At 43.6% G+C, this 24444-nt stretch overlaps 1 protein-coding gene across 1 annotated transcript in view; it reads right to left on the reverse strand.

The window, feature by feature from the left end:
- Positions 1-24444, reverse strand: part of KIF13A (kinesin family member 13A) — a gene marked incomplete at both ends in the record, with an annotated part of 250691 nt that overhangs the window by 66471 nt on the left and 159776 nt on the right. The window contains 10 exons of the mRNA XM_080710284.1: positions 1340-1395; positions 3280-3406; positions 6136-6235; positions 8333-8371; positions 13715-13861; positions 14017-14149; positions 15042-15193; positions 17464-17637; positions 18702-18863; positions 22284-22433. Coding sequence (XP_080566410.1) covers positions 1340-1395; positions 3280-3406; positions 6136-6235; positions 8333-8371; positions 13715-13861; positions 14017-14149; positions 15042-15193; positions 17464-17637; positions 18702-18863; positions 22284-22433 — 1240 coding nt within the window. The remainder of the gene's footprint in view (positions 1-1339; positions 1396-3279; positions 3407-6135; positions 6236-8332; positions 8372-13714; positions 13862-14016; positions 14150-15041; positions 15194-17463; positions 17638-18701; positions 18864-22283; positions 22434-24444) is intronic.

Consider the following 24444-nt stretch of genomic DNA (forward strand, 5'->3'; position numbering starts at 1 on the left):
AGGTTCTATCCCCAGTACCACAAAAAAAAAAAAAAAAAAAAATCACAGTTCTTTTTCCAATGCCCGATCCATTATAGAATTCACCCTTCAAAAATCCCTGTAAGTGGGGCCGGGTGTGGTGACGCACGCTTGTAATCCCCGCGCTTGGGAGGCGGAGACAGGAGGATCGCGCAGGTTCGAAGCCAGCCACGCTGGCATAAGAGACCCTGTTTCAAAAATATATTAAAAAAAAATAGGTCTGGGAGTGTAGCCCAGAGGTAGAAGGGCTTCCAGGAACCCCAGTACCACCAAAAAAAAAAAAAAAAAAAAAAAAAACAACTCTCTGTAAGTGGTCATCAGCTGTTGCTTACATCCCTATGATCATGGGAACTCACCAACTCACGGGGCACACAGTCTACTTCTAGACCTTTAAAGCCTTCTCTCCATGTCTTCCATTCACCCATTAATGGCCTTCCCTCCAGAGCAGAGGTTTTCAGGCTGTTTTAATGAACCCTGGGGTCTTATAGAAGGACCTGTCATGAGTCTGACCATCTTCAAACTCAGCAAATCTGCCTTTATTCTCAATGTAGAGGGTTCTACTATAGATCACATTTGGAAAAGGATTTTATTCCTGAAACACATTGAAAATCACTTTCTAGGTTTGCCCAGGCCCTATTTAGTTATCACATGGAAAAATAACTGTTAATGCAAGGTTGCAGCATAATCTTTTTCTGGCATCAAAACTATTAAGGTGGCCGGATGTGGTGGAGCACGCTTGTATTTCCAGCATTTGGGAGGCTGAGACGGGAGGATCACGGTTTGCAGACAGCCTCAGCTACTTAGTGAGGCCCTTTGCAACTCAGAGAGACCCTGTTTCAAAATAAAGAATAAAAAATAAGGCTGGGGGGTGTAACTCAAAGGTAGAACGCCCCTGGGTTACACCCCCAGTATCACAAAACAAAACAAACAAACAAACAAACAAAAACCTATTGAGGGTAGGGAGCAAAGGGCACCAATCTGAAATGCAGATTTCCAGGCCCTTGCCAAACCTAAAGAGTCAGAGTCTCTGGGGGTGTTCACTTTCCCAAGTAATGTTTATATCCATTAATGTTTCAGAGCAATCATCTTAATGTTCTTGTATAAAGCTTTCAAATTCCCCAAGTGCGCTCATGCTTTTATTAAATATTCACATGTCTCCTCCAGTGATTCTACATACCATGTTTATAATATGTTTGAATGGACCAAAAATGTCACCTACTTTTGGCACATGAGTCATTACAGAAGTGCTTTATACATCAAAGAAAAGTGAGTCTGAACACGTAACAAATCTTTACTGAGTGTGGTGACCCCTGGAACTCACCATTCAAATCAAGGAAGAGAACTGGTATGTGGGTTTCCATTCCAGGAGGTGGGATCCTAGAGTTAAAACCAAAATTCAATAATAAAACATGTGTTTTACATCTTCTTAGATTACAAGATGCCTCAGAGCTCTGGGAGCAGAAGAGAAGCACTGTGGAGAGGCAGGTTTCAGTCCTGAACTACTTTTACCTTTCTTGACCTCCCTGCTCACGTGAACCATCGCAACACACCTCCCCCTTGCCCCCGTCACTAGAATTATTTTTAGAAAGGCTTCAAATAATCTTTGCTTTGATTAATGGCCTCTAGTGCATAAAACGGGTGGTGGGGACAAGGGAGAGGGGTATGATTAGGGAAAACAAGAAGGATCAAAGCCTAGAGAAAAGAACAGTAGGGACAAGAAGACCTAGAAGAGGCCAGGCGCTGTGGTGTACGCCTGTTAATCTCGGGCTCTGGGGGGCTAAGACTGTCTGCAGAGGGCTTTGAAGAGCAGGTTGGAAACGAGGTGGCCTTTCTCAGGAAGTGGCCAGCAGGGAGACTCGAGTGATTGATAGGATTGCAGCACAAGTGCAGAATGTAAAGGGAGAAACATCAGGTTTCAGGGTATGGGCTCGCCAATTCTTGAGCTTCATAAAACAGACCATGAAATGGATCACACTTCCACCTATCAATGGAGACACAAGTAATATCATTAAAGGCTCTATGCCTGTCCAAAATAAACCATCTGGGCATATACATACTGTGTTCAAAGGGAATCTCTTTTCTCTTAAATATCCAGGAGAAAATTTTGTAATGAGAAAGAGTAAGAAACAGCAGGTAGTGTGTGTGTGTGTGTGTGTGTGTGTGTGTGTGTGTGTGTGTTACTGGGGATGGAACCCAGGATCATTCTACCTCTGAGCTACACTCCTGGCCTATTTTTAATTTTGAAATGGGGTTTCATTAAGTTGCATAGGGCCTCACTATGTTGCTGAGGCTGGCTGCTAACCTGCAGTCCTCCTGTCTTGGTCCCCCACGTACTGAGATTACAGGCATGAGTCACCACGCCTGGCTAACATTTAATGAATGGCACAAAAGATATCTCATATGTACTATACTACACATAATACACAAGGCATTTTATAGGCATGTTTTCTAATTTTCACCACACTATAAAAAAGGTAGGGCCGGGCATGGTGGCGCACGCTTGTAATCCCTGTGCTTGGGAGGCAGAGACAGGAGGATCGCACAGGTTCGAAGTATAGCCCGGAAGTAGAAGGGTTTCCAGGAACCCCAGTACCACCAAAATAAATAAATAAATAAATAAATAAATAAATAAATAAATAAATAAAAACAAAAAAGGTAGCCCTGGAATAGATTAGAAATAAAATGTTGAAAAAACTCAAGGGAGATACACACACACACACACACACACACACACACACACACACACACACACCACAGGTGGAAGCTAGAAACATAATCCAGATCCTCACTCCAGAGCCTGAGGTTCCAGGCTTGTTTCTCATGACCATATCTAGGATTGCTAATCAATCACGAACTGATCGATTAGGCAGTGTCTACATGCTGGTTACCAAGGTAAGCAGGTAGGAGGGCAAAGAAGAAGATACATTTTCTCTCTCTCCTAGTACACATCCTTCTTTTGAGTCAAACTAAAAGAAGTTTCTGGGGATCATGAAACGATGTTCGAGTTGCTCATGCAGAGGAACAGAGTAGGGTGGTATATGGCTCCTGGCCAGACCATCAGTGCTCTCAGGCTTCCTGTGGGAGGAAGCTTCCTGTGGTTTAGGAAGGCATAAAGAGGAAGGAGCCCTAGTGATGGGGGGCCCTTCCCCGAGGCTCTCCATTCTGGCATTTACTGTCTCTAGTCTAGAAAGCCACTTGCACGGTTCCTGCCACAGGCGGGCTGTACTACCTGCCAGACCTGCAGAGGAGGGATGGCCTTACCAGTCAGCGGGCGCCCCGGGGATCCCACTGCCAGGGGCCGGCACCAGCACAGCGTTCCTCTCCTCGGTCAGCCCCACCCACTGCTCCACAAGCCGGGCTTCCCGCTCCACATCATCCTCGGTTTTCTCTGCAGAGCAAAGAGAGAGGGTGAGCGCCAGCAAGAAAGTACAATTTCTAAGTTCATTATTAGTTAATTCATTTTTGGTGCTAGGAATTGAACCCAGAGTCATTCTACCTCCAAGCTACACCCCCAACCCTTTTTATTTATTTATTTGCAGTACTGGGGATGGAACCCAGGGGCATCATTCTACCTCTTAGCTCCACCCCCAGCTCTATTTTGTATTCTGTATATTGAAACAGGGTCTCACTGAGTTGCAAAGGGCCTCACTGAGTAGCTGAGGCTGGCCGTGAACCGTGATCCTCCTGTCTCAGCCTCCCAAATGCTGGGATTATAAGCATGTGCCACCATGCCCGCCCGGCTCCTTTTTATTTTTTATTTTGAAACAGGGTCTTGCTAAGTTGCTGAATTGCTTAAACATCATTGTTCCAAAAAAGAAGATTTTGAGGCTTCAAGGGTCAAGGAGGAGCGTCATCCGGCATGGGAGAGGGTAGAACAGCAGCTTGGGAAAGTACCACGTAGGCCAGGGAACAGGAGCCCAGGACAGCAACTGGGGGACCTAGGTCACACTGCAGGTGCTGCTGTTGGGGAAGTCATTCAGCAGAGGAGTCCTAGTTTTTCCCTTCCTTCCTTCCTTCCTTCCTTCCTTCCTTCCTTCCTTCCTTCCTTCCTTCCTTCCTTTCTTTCTTTGCAGTACTGGGGATGGAACCCAGTGGCATTCTACCTCTGAGCGACACCTCTAGCCCTATTTTTTATTCTTTATTTTGAAACAGGGTCTCACTGAGTTGCAAAGGGCCTCACTAAGTAACTGAGGCTGGTTTTGAACCTGCACAATCCTCCTGTCTCAGCCTCCCAAATGCTGGGATTACAAGCGTGCGCCACCACGCCCGGCACAGGAGTCCTAGTTTTCTAAACTGTCAAACAGGGACAAGATAAGTCACGTGTACTCCACACAACTGAAGGAATGATCAGATGAAGTGACGTCTGTGATGCTAGTTCATGAAACTCTGTGCTGTTTTTTAAAAAATAAAGGATTTAAGCCGGGTGTGGTGGCGCACGCCTGTAATCCCCGCGCTTGGGAGGCGGAGACAGGAGGATCGCGCAGGTTTGAAGCCAGCCACGCTGGCTTAAGAGACCCTGTTTCCAAATAAAAAGATATTAAAAAAAATAGGTCTGGGAGTGTAGCCCGGAGGTAGAAGGGCTTCCAGGAACCCCAGTACCACCAAAAAAATAAATAAATAAAAATAAATTAAAAAAATAAAAATAAAGGATTTAAGAACGCCATATATCTTACTCGAAATCTGCTTATTTTCCTTCATGCTCATTTTGAAAGGGATTTTAGTATAATTCGAAGTCCTCTGAACTGTACTTCAATTCCGGGGCTCCCCGGGTGCAGGCAAAGCGGGTTTTCAGTAGCCGGCTGAGCGCACACAAACTGACACCATGCACTGGGTGATGCTTTCCTGCAGGAGAACTTTTGCTCACTTCATATGGAATGGATTCGTGTTTGTGATGTGAATTCAAGATGTCAACCAGAAGTGGACCATGAAGTCAGGATGAGAACTAGAGAATTTTTTTGTTTTGTTTTGCAGCACTAGGGATTGAACCCAGGGGCATTCTACCTCCGAGTTATACCTCCAGTCCTATTTCTTACTCTTTATTTTGAAACAGGGTCTCACTAAGTTGTGGAGGGCCTTGTTAAATAGCCGAGGCTGGCTGAGATCATGCAATCCTCCTGTCTCAGTCTCCCAAGTACTGGGATTACAAGGTATGCCACCAAGTCCAGCAAGACTAAGGATTTTTTTTTTTTTTTTTGTACTGGGAATGGAACCCAGGGGGCATTCTACCTCCGAGCTATACCCCCAGCCCTATTTTTTATTCTTTATTTTGGAACATGGTCTTATTGAGTTCCAAAGGGCCTCACTAAGTAGTAGCTGAGGCTGTCCTCGAACTGAGATCCTCCTGTCTCAGCCACCAAAATGCTGGGATTACAAGCGTGCGCCACCACGCCTGGTTTAAGACTAAGGATTTTAAGAGCATATTTCTACTCCAGAACCCAAGCAGCCGTTGCCAGCACAAGTAAACTGCACTCCAGGGTGGGAGTGGGGCTGCAGGGCCCTCCATGAACCAGCTGAGCACAGGGCTGTTTGTGGTTTGGCAGGAGCTGGGTGTGGAATAGTTTCAGGAAGGACCCTTTGGCTGCTGCAAATCCTAAGTGCTTGGCACCTGGCATGCCTCCTTTTGTTACACTGGCACCAATCACCTCTGTGATCGAGCTTGGCATTTCATGTAACAGGCTTTTGATGTAAACCAGAGATTTACAAAAATTGATTATTTTCACGTTTACAGCCTTTTTTTTTTTTTTTTTTTTTTTTTTTTTTTGGTACTGGAGATTGAACCCAGGGCCATTCTGCCTCCGAGCTACACTCTGTCCTTTTTATTTTTTTGTTTTGGAAGAGGGTTTTGCTAGGTTGCTGAGAGGCTTGCCGTTTTGCTGAGGCTGGCCTTGAACCTGCGATCCTCCTGTCTCAGCCTCCCAGGTACTGAGATTCCAGGTATGTACCACCACACCTGGCTCAGTGCCTTCTTAAACCAACAATGTATAATTTGATTCACTAATATTTATAATTATTTCAGGTTCAAGAAACTAAGATATTCTGTCTGATTAAGGGGAGAAAACAAACATTCCCAGTAGGTAGACGTAAGAAAGCTCCTCCTGGCAGTTTCATCTCACATACCTTTTTTATTGCTGACTTTTTTAATCTGTTCATCTAAGTATTCACGCCGTTTAATGAGCGCGTCTGACCATCTCTCTCGTACGCAGTTTAAGTCTTCTTCCTGGTCACGAGGAGGGAAAATATCTTCTTGAAGAGAGCATAGACAACTATCTCTTTTTAAAAAGATATTTAAATAGGTTGGGATGCTTGTCATTAGGAAAGGCCATTGAACATTGCTGTGTGATTAATACGCAGAAAGCAAAGAGGCCTCAGAGACACTGCTTGCTGATCCAGGGTCCCGGTACCCAGAAATCAGAGTCCCGGAGCTCCAAAAGGATAATTATATTTAAAAGCAAGATAAACTCAAACTATACCAGCTGTTGGATGACTTTTACTCTTTGAGTATATATGTATGTGTGTATGTTTCCTTGTTTATAGTGGTACTGTGGATTGAACCCAGGGGCATTCTACCCAGCTCTTTTAATATATATATATGTATGTATATTATATATGTATATATATATGTATTTTTTTTTCTTTGTATGGTACTGGAGATGGAACCCAGGGGTATTCAACTCCAAGCTGCATCCCCAGCCCTATTTTTTATTTATTTTGAAACAGGGTCTCATTAAATTGCAGAGGGCCTCACTAACTAGCTGAGGCTGTTCTCGAATCTGCAATCCTCCTGTCTCCACCTCCCAAATGCTGGGATTATAAGTGTGCGCCACTATGCCGAGCTATTTATATTTTATTTTAAAACAGAGTCTTGCTAGATTGCTGAGAGTCTCACTAACTTGCCGAGGCTGTTCTCGAACCCACGATCCTCCTGTCTCAGCTTCCTAAGTACTGGATTATGGGTGTGTACCACCAAGCCCATCTGGTGTGCATGTGTCTAGATGGCAGGATGTGTGATTTCAGGCAGAAGGACACCACCAACAGAGCTCAGACCACGTAACATCAAATGGAATGGAAGAGGATAAGCGTTTTCAGCTCATAGTTCAATGGCCTGATAATATACATGTATTTTCTGAAATGCAGAGAACAGGTCAGCAGAGAATCTTTTGAACTTGCTGCAAGATTTTATGTCCAACCGCCACCATGAGGCCAACCAAAATTCTCCCATGCAAAAACCCAACATGCAGTCAGCCATGCTTGAAGAAATCCCCAAAGCAGCTGCTGGTCTTCGCTGTGAACAATGGGACAGGAAGCGCGGAAAAAGCCATAATATGTTAGTCAATGGCACTGCTGAGATACCAGGGGGCACTGGCATTCCCCCTAAAGTTTGTTTCTTTTTTTTCTTTTATTTTTTCATAAAGTTATGAGTAGGGAAAGAAAACCCATCAATTCTATTTAAAATGCTCTTGGACTGGATTAATTCTAGTGTGACCTTTGAGGAATTATATTAAGAGTAGATATCTGGAGACCTCTGAAGCTCTTTCCACAATGTGCCTACATTTTTACATACTGAAAAGGCACACTGCAAAAGCTTCCTTTTAAGCTGTGTGGAGAAGCAGGGTACAAACTGGGAACCATACCCAGAAACCTTCGCCTTAGTCTGCTGCTTTGACCATGCCTACATCACCCCACATTCAATACTATCAAGCCAGTCAGTGCTGACTAAGTATTTATTTCACATCTGCATATATATATTTCTACATTTCCAACAAGAAAAAGCTAATATTTAAATCCTACAGATTATGGGAAACTAAGCTTGGCCCTAAGGAGAGGAGAAAACTGGTTAACCCAAACAAAGCCAAGTGCTTAAGTGTCTCTAATCTTCCTACCCAGCCAAAGCCTTTCAGAGTAAAATGGCATATTGTTATAACAATACAAATCTCTTGGATGTGAGAATCAGCAAAGTGCAGTTTAGCATGGGAAAGACAAGAGTCTACCTAGTGATGACAGATGGAAAACTAATTCTCAAGCTCATCGATTTGGAGAACAGTGATGATCTTGCTTAACAACCTTACAAGCTAGTAATTCAAGACGGCAGAGCGTCACAAATGACAGTATCTGGTTACAGACTTTTGAATCGACAGGGAAATCAACAGAAATAATAATGCATCCCTGACACATAAAAGGCAAATCACAAGCAAGTGAGAAACTGCATATTCTTGCTCGATGGACCTCCTTCCTCCTCCCTGGCCTCCACTCTGCAAAGGCTGGCGATTAGCAGTAGCTGTGCCCCATGCCACAGGATCGACAGCGGTAGCAATACCTGATAACTATCCATATCAGCACCATCCTCCTCATCTCTCTGGTAGGAAAAAAATAAACACAAAGGACATGCATTTCGTTTCTCAAACCGCACACAAGGAAAAACAATTCTTTTAAGCTTAACGTACATATTACAGTAGACAGCTCATGGGACATCAGCCCAATAAAACATTGCATATATTCTCAAAAAGGTTTAATGGACTTAATTCACTTATCTATAATTTAAATGATCCCCCCGACTTCCTGCAGTAATTGGGATAGAACCCAGGGCCTTGTACATGGTAAGCAAATGCTAAGCTATACCACCAGCCCCCTTTTAAAATTTTTGATAGGGTCTCACCAAATTGCCCAGGGGACAGAGATCTAGCTCAGTGGTATACTGAGTGCCTAGCATGTGTGAGATTCTGGGTTCAATTTTCAGCATGTGCTTCAAGGAAAAAAAAAAAAAGTCTGGTTTCAAACTTACAATCCTGCCTCAGCCCCACAGGTCATTATGATTACAGGCATGTGCCACCATGTCCTGTTCCTAAAGGATTTTTGAAATATAAGAAGCAGTTACTTTTTTTTTTTTTTTTTTTGGTGGTACTGGGGTTCCTGGAAGCCCTTCTACCTCCGGGCTATGCTCCCAGACCTATTTTTACATTTTTATTTGGAAACAGGGTCTCCTAAGCCAGCGCGCACGGCTGGCTTTGAACCTGCGCGATCCTCCTGTCTCTGCCTCCCAAGCGCGGGGATTACAAGCGTGCGCCACCACGCCCGGCCAAGAAACAGTTACTTAAAGCAGAATTTTCTTAGCTGGAGATAGGAACCCACATCGCTGGCCTAGACCTTACGCCATTGCTATGTGGACAGGCAGGTTTGATGTATTTACAGGTAGGTGACTTGAGATTTGGGGCCGGCCTAGAAAGACAGAATGGCAAATCTACAAGGACTTTAGAGATTCTCTTGTCCAAACTTGGTTTTGATTAGGAGGCAACTGAGGCTCTTTAGGATGAAATGACTTAACCCAGAGTTCACAGGGCTAATGACAGGTCAGGACTGGATGCTGGGCCTTTAATCTCCAACCTCTGCAGTCCTTCACCTACATGCCACTTGGGAGGATGAAGTCAGCACAGGACATACCTGAGGGACCGAGGCCACACACGTGCAAGGCTGTGCACGATACTGGCGCAATCCAAGCATGCACACTATTTTGAATGTAAGGATTAATGGTCTCCTCTAGCAACCATAACAATCAGTAAAAAAACCACACTGTTCCACATTTTGTACTAATTACATAAAGTGACCATCTTGGCAGAAATAGGCAAAACAAAGTACCTTGCTGAAAACAAAGGAGTTCTGAGTGAGGCATTTTTCCTTAGAAACAAGACTGTCAAAACCAATGACTTAAATTTAAGATTGAATAATTTTTAGTTATAGTAGAGATATTAACTTCCTTCTAAAATGCTTAAAATTTATTAAATTATATCTGCATTTTAAAATACATTACTTTAAAAAATCTGGTAACCATCATTATCAGTTATCTGACTAACATTATTATTATTATTATTATTATTATTATTATTTTGTGGTACTGGAGATGGAACCCAGGGGCTTTCTACTTCTGGGCTACAAGACCTATTTTATATTTTATTTGGAAAGAGGGTCTCACTAAGTTGCCGAGAGCTTCACTAAGGAGCTGAGGCTGGCTTTGAACCTGTGCGGTCCTCCTGTCTCAGCCTCCCAAGTGCTGGGATTACAAGCATGCACCACCATGCTCAGCTCTGACTAACTTATTAAGTATAAGCCTTGCCTGAAATAATTTATATTCACTCCTGTTCCCTATTTGGGGGTGGTTAGTAGCATGGAACCCAGGTGTGCTCTGCCATTGAGCTACATCCCCATCCAATTTCTTATTTTATTATTTTATTTTATTTTGTGTGTGGTACTGAGGATTGAACCCATTCTATCTTCGAGCCACACCACTCCCTGCTCCTTTTTTATTTCGAAATAGAGTGTCACTAAGTTGCTGAGGCTCACCTGAAACCCATCATCCTCCTCTCTCAGTCTTCCAAGTACTGGGATTACAGGTATGTGGCACCCTACCCAGCTAAAACAACTTTTCCTTCTCTTTCTTCTCTCTCTCTCTCTCTCTCTCTCTCTCTCTCTCTCTCTCTCTCTCTTTTTTCTCTTATTTTTCTTTCTTTTTTTTTTGGTGGTACAGGGGATCAAATCCAGTGCCTTCATATATTAGGCAAGCACTGAGCTACATCCCAAGACCCTATTTATTTAATTTAATTAATTAATTAATTTATTTTTTGGGTGGTACTGGGTTTTTGAAAACCCTTCTACTTCCGGGCTACACTCCCAGACCCTTATTTTTTCATATTTTATTTGGAAACAGGGTCTCTTAAGCCAGTGAGGCTGGCTTCTAACCTGCGAGATCTTCCTGTCTCTGCCTCCCAAGCGCGGGGATTACAAGTGTGCGCCACCACGCCCGGCTGTTTATTTTATTTTGACACAGGATCTCACTAAGTTGCCCAGGCTTTTTTTTTTTTTTTTAAGTACCAAGGATGGAACCCAGGGGCATTCTACCTTCCAGGCTGGCTCTGAACTTGTGATCTTCTTGCCTCAACCTCTTGAGTAATCTGGGGCTACAGGTGTCCACCACTGTACCCAGGGTAGTGCTCCTTATTAATGCAAAAGAACAAATAGCTCTGATGCATTGCTAATTTTTAGAATAAAGAGGTTCTTCCATCAACTGAAAATAGGCCTGAGCTTTCATGATGTAACACTATTGTGAATGAGCCTGTTCTGTACTGACTTCTGCATTAGAATAATTCTAAAGTATTATGCCAACAACAACAAAAATTGGTAAATATGACCTTGGGCCTGGCAGCAAAGAAGGGGAAAAGCCTTTAAAATGACCAGTTTGAAAATATATGGCCAGTACCGTGTGTGTGTGTGTGTGTGTGTGTGTGTGTGTGTGTTTTGCTGGGGACTGATCCCAGGCCCCCCACACACTAAGCATATACTCTATTACTGAGATGTGCCCTCAATCCAGGTACTGTGTTCTTAAAGGGCATATTAGGGAAAGACTGATATTTTATTTTTTTGGTACCTGGGCTTGAAACCAGGGGCATTCTTTTCCAAGCTATATCACTAGCCATTTTTTATTTTGAAAGAGGGTCTCATTAAGTTGTGGAGAGTTGCTAAGTTGCTGCAATCAGTCAAACCTGCAATCCTCCTATCTCGGCCTCCCAAGTACTGGGATTGCAGGCGTGCTGCACCACCAAGCCTGGCTACCACTGGCTCTTTCTACCAAACCCAGAAGCCACCCCAGAAGCTGACAGAACTGAGATGATAACAACGTGATTTGATTCTCTGCTCTCAGGCTGTGAACGCACAAGTCTGGTGCAGAAGCCACCCCAGAACACAGCAGGCCTGGTCCTTGCACCTTGGCTGACACTTGAAATGAGGCACACACAGACCTGGAGAAGTGGGGGGAGTTAGGGTCCAGGAGAGGGAAGGCCGTGTGTGTCCCTTAGACCATTGGGCTAAGTCTCCCTTAGAGCTCGATAGTCTGCACTGATTTTTAGCTTTCAGAAAACTTTTTTAGCCTTCCTGCTCTAAAGCCAAAATGAGGCTGGTGTGGAAATTGAAGACTGGCTGGGCATATGCTGAGACTCAGAGAAACACAGGAGAAACATTTTCTCCCTAACAAGAGGGTGCTGCCTAGGACAGGACAGGGAGGGAGCCAGACTGCACGTTCTTTCTGGTCCCTAACTCGAATCTGGAGGTAAATGGGGACACAGCATAGCACGGCATTCTTTCAAGCTGTGTGTGGTGGGGGCAAGGCCCTAATTCTTTCCATCCATCCATCCATCCATCCATCCATCCATCCATCCATCCATCCACCAATCATTTATTTTTCATAGGTTTGAAAGATTTCTTAAGTGTCAATAATAACCTAACTTATAAATTCACATATATTAAGGATTGAAGCCAAGGGCATTCTAGCACCAAGCTACACCCTCAGCCATTTTTATTATTTATTTTGAAACAGGGTCTCACTAGGTTGCTGAGAGTCCTGCTAAATTAAGGAGGCTGGTGTAGAACCTGCGATTTTCCTGTCTCTGCCTCCCACATACTGAGATTACAGATGTGCACCAGCACACCTGGCAAGTCCTTGATTTTAAAGTTCATTTTCATGGACTGCTAAAGAGGTCTGACTGGCAATATGGAGATCAATTCTCATGGGTTTCATATTTATATTTTTAAAATGAGAATATAAGATTCAGGAAGTGGTGACTTATTGCACAGAAATTACCAGGGGAACAGATTTATAATTTTTTTTTTTTTCAGAACTGGGGATTGAACCCAGGGGCATTCTACTGCCGAGCCACACCCACAGACCTATGTTTTATTTTGAAACAGGGTCTAAGTTGCAGGGGGCCTCACTAAGTAGCTGAGGCTGGCTACGAACCTGTGATCCTCTTGTCTCAGCCTCCCAATTACTGGGATTACAAACGTGCACCACTAAGCCCAACATAATTTTTTAAAATAAGTAGTAAAGCTTTCAAAGAACCGGTTCTTCATGGTGGTGTATGGGAGCAATTTTGTGATATTAATTAAACTGGATCAGGCCAGGCAGCAACACCAAACATCCAAACTATTTTCGATCAAAAAGTAAAACTTGCCTAATATAAATGATGACTATGGCTTTAATATGTGCAGGTTTATAAATAAAATTATTATTAACTTTATACTAAGAAAACATAGTTTCTAATGTCCAAACTATTTTGGACCAACTATAAAAGTAAAACTTGCCTAAAATAAATGATGACTATGGCTTTAATATGTGTGAGCTTATAAATAAAATTATATTAACTTTATACTAAGAAAACATAGTTTTTTTTTTTTTTTTTGCGGTACTGGGGAGAGAACCCAGGGGCATTCTACCTTTGAGCTACATCCCCAGCCTTATTTGTTTATTCTTTATTTTGAAACAGAGTCTCACTCAGTTGCAAAGGGCCTCACTAAGTAGTAGCTGAGGCTGTCTCGAACTGTGATCCTCCTGTCTCAGCTTCCCAAATACTGAGAGTATAAGCATGCGTCACCATGCCCGGTTTAAAACATAGTATTTTAAATCTAGAAAAAAGTGACAGATGGAAATATGAATCAGGGAAATATATGCGGTTAAGACAAGGGGTTCTGTTATATTCCCAATTAGGACCCCATCACGGATCACCAACTTCTTTACTTCTGTACTGACTGATTTTTTTTTGCGATGCTACGGCTGCAACCCAGTGTCCTGCACGTGAGGGCGAGTGCTCTACCAGAGTGATGTCCCCAGCCCCCACCCAGTCTCTGTTGAGTGCTATTCCAGATCCGTTTGTCTTACCTGGTAGCTGTCCAGCCCTCTTTGGAGTTTGGTGGACCTGGCAGTCACGCAGCCAATAGATACTGACAGGATTGCTTCGACCATGAGCGGCAGCGTCCCCGAGTGCTGGACGGGCTTCACCGTGACTTGCACCCTACGCGAATGCCCCTGAGCGGGTGGTGTGGCAGGAGGAGGTGAGCCCCAGGATTGGGAACGGGAAGGGAAAAGCATTTGGGAACGGAGATGCAAATAGTTAGAAAAATCCTCCTAAAAAGCATCATTAACGCTGAACATGAAACACAAACAAGGGAGAGACCGCACACCTGTCTGAGCTGAAAGACGCCGCCCGTGTTGACGTCTTTGGCCTGATGCAGCTCCACGGCGGCATACTCCCCGAGCTCGCTGAGCTCCAATATGGAGATCCACATTTCTATTCTCCGCGTGACTTCATTCCACCTGCAAAAGCACACCCCAGCAAGCAACCGTGTCACGGTCCAGTGAGGCCGCAGGGGAGAGTAACGAGCCCCCGTTCACCGAGCACCTGTCAGTTCTTTGACTCTCAAACAACCCTGTGGTACAGGGTCCTCAAATGTGCCTGGCTGAGATATTCCTTATAGGCAGCCACATGCTCGGATCTCACGTGTAGATTTTGATGAGCTTTGACAGATGCCCACACCCATGTGACTCACCCATTCTCACCTGGAGAGAGCCCTCCTGCCCCTCCCCACCAATCCTGCACCTCTCTTGAAGGTGGAGTTCACGGTTTAGTTCTCTGGTTCCAACACTTCATATAAATGGAGTCATGTGTTCTGGACGCTCTTGTTTCTGCCTTCTTTCTTTGGCATAATGCTTTCGAGATTTATGGGCATTCTACCCAGAGGTTTTGTATCTCTGAGTTACACCCTCAGCTATTTTTTTAGTCTTTTTTTTTTTTTAATTGTTGAAACTGGGACTCACAGAGTTGTGAATAGCCTTGCTAAGTAGCTGAGGCTGTCTGTGAACCTCGATCCTTCCGTCTCAGCCTCCCGAATGCTGGGATTACAAGTGTCTCCCACCACGTCCAGTTAACGTCTGCAATCTTTTTTTTTTTTTTTGGTGGTACTAGGGGTGGAACCCAGAGGCTTTCTACTTCCGGGCTACACTCCCAGACCTATTTTATATTTTATTTGGAAACAGGGTCTCACTAAGTAGCTGAGGCTGGCTTCAAACCTGTGCAATCCTCCTGTCTCAGCCTCCCAAGCGCTGGGATTACAAGCTTGCACCACCATGCCCTGCAACGTCTGCAATCTTAATTGCTGCTCAAGTGCTGGTACTGAGTCCTGTCTCAGGGTCGCAGCCAAGTACAAACCTGTCATGCAATGTCCTTGTCTTAGCATGAAGAGAATCCACTTCCCAGATGGAGCTGCCATTCCCGGCACACCGATGGCCCCACACTTCAATCGCCAATGCTCCATCTGAAATGAATTCCAGGAATTCCTCCGTGACGTTCACCACATAGTCCTGGGATAAGCAGGAGTGAGGAGAGTACAAGAATTATACATTAGCAGCTTGGACAATGCCCCAAATGGAGTCGCTTTGTAGGATTTTAGCCCAATTTCGCATTTAAACCCATCTCTTCTGCATTGTAGAGAGCCAAAGAAAAACACAGAATATTAGATCTAGGATGGAAATTGGGAGGCAATTTAATTCGACTGCTTTCCTGATAAATAAGGAAACTGGAGTCAAAGTGCTAGCCAGGCTAGGTGGCACACGCCTATAATCCCAGTACTTGGGAGGCTGAGACAGGAGGATTGTAGGTATGAGGACAGTCTCAGCAATTTCTTGTTTCAAACTAAAAAATAAATTAGGGCTGTGGGTGTAGCTCAGAAGTAGAATGCCTTTGGGTTTAATCCCCAGTACCTCAACAAACAAGCAAAAACAAAAACCAAAGTCAAAGCGCTTGCTGTTAATGGCACAAGGCAGTGCGGATTCTCTGGCTCTTGGTGCACGGACTAACTCATGGGCTGCTCTCTGCCCCAGACTGGGAGACTCAGGATGAAATTACATTCTCTGTCGCCATTTTCACGCTCTGCACTCTGGCTTTTTAGTTCTCCTGCCTCGGTTCCTTCCTCTAAAACACCAGGACTGTGTGGAAATACCAAAGCGGCTGAGAAGCACGGCGGGCCACCCAGAATCATGCAGGGGGCCAGGAACGCAGCCCCTTTTCTTTGGGTTAGCCTGTCTGTGGAGTCTCAAGTGGAGACCCCCAGGTGGAGTCGCTTTATGACTCTCATTTCTTTTCTTTTCTTTTCTTTTTTTTTTTTTTTTGGTACTGGGGGTTGAAGCCAGACACATTCTACCTCCAAGCCACACCCCAGCTCTATTTTGTTTTTATTTTGAATCAGGGTCTTACTAGGTTGGTAAGAGTGTCACTACTTTCAGGGACTGTCCTTGAAACTGTGGTCCTCCTGTTTTGTCCTTCCAAGTACCTCCCAAGTACCACCATGCCCGACGCAGATATTTATTATTTTAAATTATTTAGATTTGTAATGAAGTACATTTTGGGGTTAAAAATCCAATAAGATCGCCAGGCGTGGTGGCGCATGCTTGTAATCCCTGTGCTTGGGAGGCAGAGACAGGAGGATCGCGCAGGTTCGAAGCCAGTCGCGTGAGCGCTTAGGAGACCCTGTTTCCAAATAAAAAATGTAAAAATAGGTCTGGGAGTGTAGCCCGAGGTAGAAGGGCTTCCAGGAACCCCAGTACCACCCAAAAAAAAAAAAAAAAAAATCATGATTGTGGTGTGTGTGTGTGTGTGTGTGTGTGTGTGTGTGTGTGTGATGGGTGACTGAACTCAGGGGAATTCTATCTCTGAGCTATACTCTCCGGTTCCATTTTCTCTTTTATTTTGAAATATCTTAACTAAGTTGCTCAGGCTGGCCTTGAACCATGATCCTCCTGTGTCAGCCTCCCCCATACTGGGATTACAAGCATGCACCACCATTCCTGGTTATTTTCAAGTAGACTTTATTTTTTGTATTGGGGCTTTTGCCTCTAAGCAATACCCCCAGCCCCCCCCACCCCTCCCCCTTTTTTTTTGTAGTCCTGGCAATGAAACTCAGGGGTTTCTACCTCTGGGCTATGTCCCTAACCTCTGGGCTATGTACTGGGGATGGAATTCAGGGGCATTCTACCTCTGAGTTATTCCCCCAGCCCTATTTTTAATTCTTTATTTTGAAACAAGGTCTCACTGAGTTGCTAAGGACCTCGCTAATTATTTGCTGAGGCTGGCCATGAGCCGTGATCCTCCTATCTCAGTTTCCCAAATGCTGTGATTACAAGCATGTGCCACCATGCCCAGCTCTTGCCTCTGATCTATTTTATATTTTATTTTAAAACAGGGTCTCACTAAATTGCTGAGAGCCTCACTCAGTAACTGAGGTTGACTTTGAACCTGTGCGATTCTCCATTCTCAGCCTCCCAAGTACTGGGATTACAAGTGTGCACTACCACACCTGGCTTTACTTCTTATTTTGAAACAGGAACTCACTAAGTTGCTGAGGCTAGCAGCGTGAACTTACAATCCTCCTTTCTCAGCCTCCCAAGTACTGGGATTACAAATATGCGCCACCACGCCCGGCTCAAGTGATTTTTAAAACTTCACCCAACTCGACTGACCCCCACGTAGTTCACTTTGTGGATTTTTTTATTTTTGTGGTGCTGGGGATTGATCCCAGAGCCTCGGGCATGAGCCACCCCCAGCTCTGTAGGTCACTCTGCATTGGCGTCTGTACCTTACAGTGAGAGAAGGTCACTGTGTACTGGGCATCCTTAGACTGCGGGGAAGGCACATCCGGGTCCACCACCGGGGCAGCCACCGTGGACTCACACTGGTCCCAGAATGTGTATTGACAGAAGACAAAGTTCGAGAGGCTTAAGGGCAGCCCTGTGGCCTCTTTGATTTTTACCTGAAGATACAGAAAAATGCAAATATAACTCTCATAAAGGAAATGATAAACTGTACATTCTTATTTTACTTATCTCAAAGGTAAGAGTAGGCGATGAAATAAATCAGCCGTCTGTTTGACATCTAAAAATATCTGACAAAATAAATAAATAAAAACATCTGACACTATTTCATTAAGGGTTCTATTGATACTGAAATCTGCTCAGTAATTCTTGACTGACAATATCTAAACTTGACAATAAGCGCACACGCCCCTGTAAAATCTTCCTATTGACTGAGTTTCTGACATAGATGTAACTTTTACTACAAAGACATAATTCACTAAGCAACATACACTCCCTCTATGCCAAATACATAGTTGGTCTGACATATTTCTGGATATAAAGCAGATTGAAAATGTTTGAAAAAAATATTATGCCTTTGTTGAACAAATATAGACTTTTTCCCTTTCTTTAGTACTAGAGGCTGAACCTAGGGGTATTCCACTCCTGAGTTACACCCCTAGACTTATTTTATTTTTTTATTTTGAAACGGGTCTAAGTTGCTGATACTGGCCCCGAACCTGTGATCTTCTGGTCTCAGTGTCCCAAGTACTGGGATTAATCCCTAATTACAAGTATTAAACCCTAAACAATACAGTACCACTACTATTTACACATTGTTTACATTGCATTACACATTATAAGTGATGTAGAGATTAAAGTGTGCAAGAGGATGTGTGTAGGGTATGTTGAAATATTACTTTATTTTATATAAGGGACTTGAGCATCTGAGAATTTTGGTACCTACAGTGTACCCTGGAACACCATGTATTCCATGGACACTCAGGGAGGCTGTGTGTGTATGTATGCATATATACATACATGCATATGTGTGTATGTGTATATGCTCTTGGAATTTTACACAACTGTTATCAGAGAGTGTGCTATGCTTCTGGATAAAATGCTGTTCACAGTGTATCTATCATCAAAATAATTTTTACTATCTTAGATGAAAAACTCCTGTCAATCCATTTGGCATTGCAAAAGGTCCCCTCTAGGGGCCTCCCCGTCCCGGCCCTCTCACCCGGCACGTGAGCTTTCTGACGCGGTGGATGACTTCTCCGCTGCTGTCCACCACCTCAAGGCTCCCGCTCTCGCTCGAGTTCTCTGAGGAGTCGTCCTCCACCACGCGCTCCGGCACGGCTCCCGTGAGGCGCATCACCTCCACGTGGAGACGCCCTGCGACCTGGGGGCGGGGACCAGGGCACCTTGGCGTTAAAAGGCGACTTATGGCAACAGTGACCGGGATGGAAATGCTCAGTACAACTGCTATTGCTCGGCACCTCCAGCAACGGGCCGGCAGGCCCAGGGCCCATGTCTTGCCCTCCATCGTCTGGCCTTGCTCTGAGCTAAATGTGTCTCCTTGAAACTTACCTTTTGGAAACATTTTCAGTCTTATCTTTTTTTTTTTTTTTCCTTCAAGAAAGCCCACTAGCAACTTAAAGGCAGCTCTTCTATTCTACCTGGAACTAAATATTTGTCGTGTCTGTCTATGTACTGACGCATTCATTCACCCCATCAAATGCGTCACTAAATTATGCATTGGGTCAACAACTACCACAGTGGAACAGTGAAATAAAAATATGGGTGCTACTGTCAGGGGACTCATGTTCAAGGGGAGAAAAACAGGAAAGTAAAAAACAAAAACAAAATCCAATAATTGTGCAAACTAGGTGCTACAACACAGAGATGTTCAGACAGAGACAAAATACATCCACTCAGCAGATACTTGCTGAGACAGATGGTGCCGGGAAGGGTGGTAAACACTTGCTTCTAAAGCGATGTGGTCCCCGGGCTCGTGGCAGAGAGAAAGGCATGTGACTCCTACTGACTGGGGCTGGACGGAATGAAGTGGGGCTCTGTTGGGAGGTGAGCCCAGACCTGCTGCAGGAGGAACAGCAAGAAGAAAGCCATGTGGAAAGAGACAGTCCTTTAAAGCTGTTTTTTAACTTTCTCACTGCATTGGAGGGTCTCTGGACAGGAGCTGCCTGAACAATGCTCCTCTTAGACCCACCACTTGCACAGAACTGAGTTAGAGATGGGGATTATCTTGACCTTTGCAGCTTGGTGGTTTTTAGCTGGCTGAACTTACTTTCTTTCTTTCTTTCTTTCTTTCTTTCTTTCTTTCTTTCTTTCTTTCTTTCCTTTCTTTCTTTCTTTCTTGTTTCTCTCTTTCTCTTTCTTTCTTTCTTTCTTTCTTTCTTTCTTTCTTTCTTTCTTTCTTTCTTTCTTTCTTTCTTTCTTTCTTTCTTTCTTTCTTTTTCTTGAGGTACTGGGGATGGAACCCGGGGGCATTCTACCTCCAAGCAATACGCCCAGCCCTATTTTTTGTTCTTTTTTTGTGTGTGTGTAGTACTGGGGTTCCTGAAAACCCTTCTACTTCCAGGCTACACTCCCAGACCTATTTTATAGTTTTTATTTAGAAACAGGGTCTCTTAAGCCAGTGCAGCTGGCTTCAAACCTGCGCGATCCTCCTGTCTCCACCTCCCAAGCTCGGGGATTACAAGGGTGTGCCACCACGCCTGGCTTTGTTATTTATTTTAAAACAGGGTCTCACTGAGTTGCTGAGGGCCTCACTAAGTAGTAGCTGAGGCTTGCTGCAACTCGGATCCTCCCATCTCGGCCTCCCAAATGCTGGGATTATAAGCGTGTGCAACCACGCATGGCTGCTGCAATATTTTTCACAGCATGGTTTCAGGTTATAACTGTAGCTGTGAAGGTGATAGTTGTTTTGACAGGAAAGGCTATGTTCTGTTGTTGTTGTTGTTGTTGTTATTGTTGTTGTTGTTGTTGAACTCAGTGGCACTCTACCTCTGAGGTACACCCTTGCCCATATCTTATTTTTATTTTGAAACAGGGTCTTGCTAGATGGATGAGAATCTCACTACTTGCTGAGGCTGTCACTGAACCTGCAATCCTTCTGTCTCAGCCTCCCAAGAACTAAGATTAAAGCATGTGCCATTATGCCCAGCTGGGAAAGGTTATTTTTAAAGGGAGCTCAGACCCAACTTCTACACAGCAACTGTCTCCTGCACCAAGGAGCCAAGAGGAAGTAGTTGAGGATACTTGATAAGTGAGACAAATACAGAGGAAATAGTAAAGGGGCAGAGAAAGGAAGGAACACTAATCAGTCAGAATATAGAAGTTCAAATGCTATTTTTGAGCTGGCTGTGGTGGCGCACGCTTGTAATCCCAGCATTTGGGAGGCTGAGGCCAGAGGTTTGTGGTCTGAGGACAGCCTCAGCTACTTAGTGAGGCCCTTTGCAACTCAGTGAGACCCTGTTTCAAAATAAAGAATAAAAAACAGGGCAGGGGATGTATCTTAGAGATCGAATGCCCCTGAGTTAAAAAAAAAAAAGAATAAAAAAATAGGGCTGGGGGTATAGCTCGAAGGTAGATTGCCCCTGGGTTCCATCCCCAGTACCTCAAAGAAAAAAAAAAGTTTTTCTGAGAGTTGGATATATATGTATATTTATGTTATACACACACACACACACACACACACACACACACACACACACACATGTCTTCTGTGTGTGTTTGTATATATTTGATATTGGTTAAGTCTTTTAAAATTTATCTTAAATTTATTTTTATACTCTTATATTATTTATTAATTAACTATTTTTTGTGGCAATGGGGATTGAACCTGGGACATTCTACCTCAGAATTATACCCCTAGCCCTTTCTTTGTTTGTTTTGAAACAGGGTCTCACTCGGTTTCTGAGAGTCTTGCTACGCTGCTGAGGCTGTCCTTGAACCTGTTTCAAAATAAAAAATAAGCCAGTTGTGGTGGCACACCTTTGTAATCCAGTACTTGGGAGGCAGAGACAGGAGGACTGTAGGCTCAAAGCCAGCCTCAGCAACTTAGCAAGACCCAGTTTCCAAATAAGAAATAAAATCAGGCTGGGAATACAATTTGGAGGTAGAATGCCTCTGGGTTCAATCCCCAGTACCACAAAGTATGTGTTAATAAATAAATAAAATAGGGCTGGGGCTGTAGCTTAGAGGTGGAACGTCTTTGGGTTCAATCCTCTGTACCACACATAAGAGAGGAAGGAGAAAGGGAAGGAAGGAAGGGAAAAGGAAGGAAGGGAGGGAAGGGAAGGAATGAATTGACTTGAACTTGGATATTTTCTGAAATGCCTTAGGCAGACATAAGGCCGATGTATTTGTAAGGCCAACATATCTACATATCTAAATTACGAGAGTTTAAAGGGGAATAACAAAGGGCTTTAAAACTTGTTTTCTTGAATAATTTTCAAAATAATGCCCCCAAGTTTTACCATCTTGTAAAAATCCCTGAGGGGCCAGGAATGGACTAGAGTGCCTTCCAAAAGTGAGAAGACCTTTACAATGAGAACTAATGTAGGGCACAGAGCTGCATCAGGTTCCCTAAAGGTTTCCAGGTTGATTAAAACAACAGAAAACCTTGTGAACCACCCAGATAAGATGCGCTCGCTGTACTTATCTTTTAAGAACATGACTTAATATTGATAGTTTCTACCGATGCCAGTTATTATTATTAACGAAAAGAGCACGGAGCCAGTGGTCACTCCCACGGCTTCTCAACGGAACCCGGGTCTCCGAGGCCGGCCTCACTTACCTCCCCCTGCTGGCTGATGATGGGCACCGCGTACTGAAGCTTCACCTCGCAGAAGAGGCACTCCAAGAACACGTTGGCCACACCGATCAGGTTGTGATTCTCTTGGGCTTCGTAAAAAGGGTCGCCTCGTTTCCCATACAGTCGCTTTGCCTGAGCAGGACAAAGGGCCAGTAGGTGGGGGTGGGGGTGAGTAGAACACAAGATACCAACTTAAATCATATTATTTAAAATGAGCATTAAGAAAAAATATTTATTTATTTATTTATTTATACCAGCGACATTCTTCAGAGACCTAGAAAAATCAATCATGAACTTTATATGGAGAAAGAAAAGACCCAGAATAGCCAAAGTAATTCTCAGCAACAAGAACCAGGCAGGAGGCATCACAATCCCAGACTTCAAACTATACTATAGAGCAATAGTAGTAAAAACAGCATGGTACTGGCACAATAACAGATATACTGACCAGTGGATTAGAATAGAAGATACAGAAACAAACCCACACATCTTTAGTCAATTAATCTTTGACAAAGGGGCCAAACTCATACGCTGGAGAAAAGACAGCCTTTTCAACAAATGGTGCTGGGAGAACTGGCTATCCATTTGTAAAAAGATGAATCTAAACTCCTATATCTCACCATGCACAGGAATCAACTCAAGATGGATCAAAGACTTAGAAATTAGACCTGAGACTGTGAAGTTAGTAGAGGAGAGCATAGGCTCAACACTACAACATATTGGCATAGGCAGTAACTTTCCTCAACAAAACCTCCAAAGCTCAGGAAATTAAAGCAAGAATTAACAAGTGGGATAGCATCAAACTTAAAAGTTTCTTCTCATCAAAGAAAACCATCAATAACTTAAAGAGGAAGTCTACAGAATGGGAAAAGATCTTTACCAGCCACCACTCTGATAGGGGACTAATATCCAGAATATACAAAGAGCTCAAAAGAATCTACACTAGCAAAGCAAACAACCCAATCAAGAAATGAGCGAATGAACTAAATAGACACTTCACAAAAGAAGAGATACAAAGAGCCAATAGATACATGAAAAGATGCTCTACATCATTGGCCATCAGGGAGATGCAAATCAAAACTACACTGAGATTCCATCTAACCCCAGTCAGAGTGGCAAGCATAAAGAAATCAAATAACAACAAATGCTGGCGAGGATGTGGGGAAAGAGGAACTCGTTTACACTGTTGGTGGGAATGCAAACTAGTTCAGCCACTATGGAGATCTGTGTGGAGATTCCTAAGAAAGCTAGGAATAGATCCACCATACGATCCAGCTCTACCACTCCTGGGTATTTTTCCAAAAGGGTTGAATTCAGAGAACTATAGCAACATATGCATACCTATGTTCATAGCAGCACAATTTGTAATAGCCAAAATATGGAACCAACCCAGGTCCCCATCAACAGATGAATGGATTTCAAAACTCTGGGAAATACACACAATGGAATTCTACTCAGCCATAAAGAAGAACAAAATCATAACATTTGCAAGAAGATGGAAAGTCCTGGAGAGCATTATGTTAAGTGAGACCAGCCAAGCACAGAAGGAGAAGGTACATATGTTTCCTCTAATATGCCCAAACTAGGGAACCTAGAGGATACCAGTGGTACTCCAGATAATGGAGGGGAAATACCAGCAAAGCTTGAATGGAAAGATAGAGGAGGAGGAAGGCTGAACTTGATTAATGAGGGTCCACATCTGAATATGTGTAAAATTATGAATATGGCATGGTTACCCGGGACAATCATTGTTGGGAGGGGGGAAGGGAAAGCAGGGGAGGGAGGGGGGAGAGGGCATCAAGTATAGTTTAAATGTATACCATTTATGTTCAATAAAAAATTAAAAAAAATAAAATGAGCATTAAGAAAAAATATTTATTTATTCATTTATTTATGTATTTATTTTGCGGTACTAGGGATGGAACCCAGGGGTATTGTACCTCTGAGCTACACCCTCAGTCCTATTTTTTAGTCTTTTTATTTATTTATTTATTTATTTATTTATTTATTTATTTATTTATTTATTTGAAACAGGGTCCCACTGAGTTGCAAAAGGCCTCACTAAGTAGCTGAAGCTGTCCACGAACCATGAACTGCGATCCTCCTGTCTCTGCCTCCCGAATGCTGGGATCACATGTGTGCA

Source organism: Muscardinus avellanarius, assembly GCF_963383645.1.
Source record: "Muscardinus avellanarius genome assembly, chromosome: 14".
NCBI classification, from domain to species: Eukaryota; Metazoa; Chordata; class Mammalia; order Rodentia; family Gliridae; genus Muscardinus; species Muscardinus avellanarius.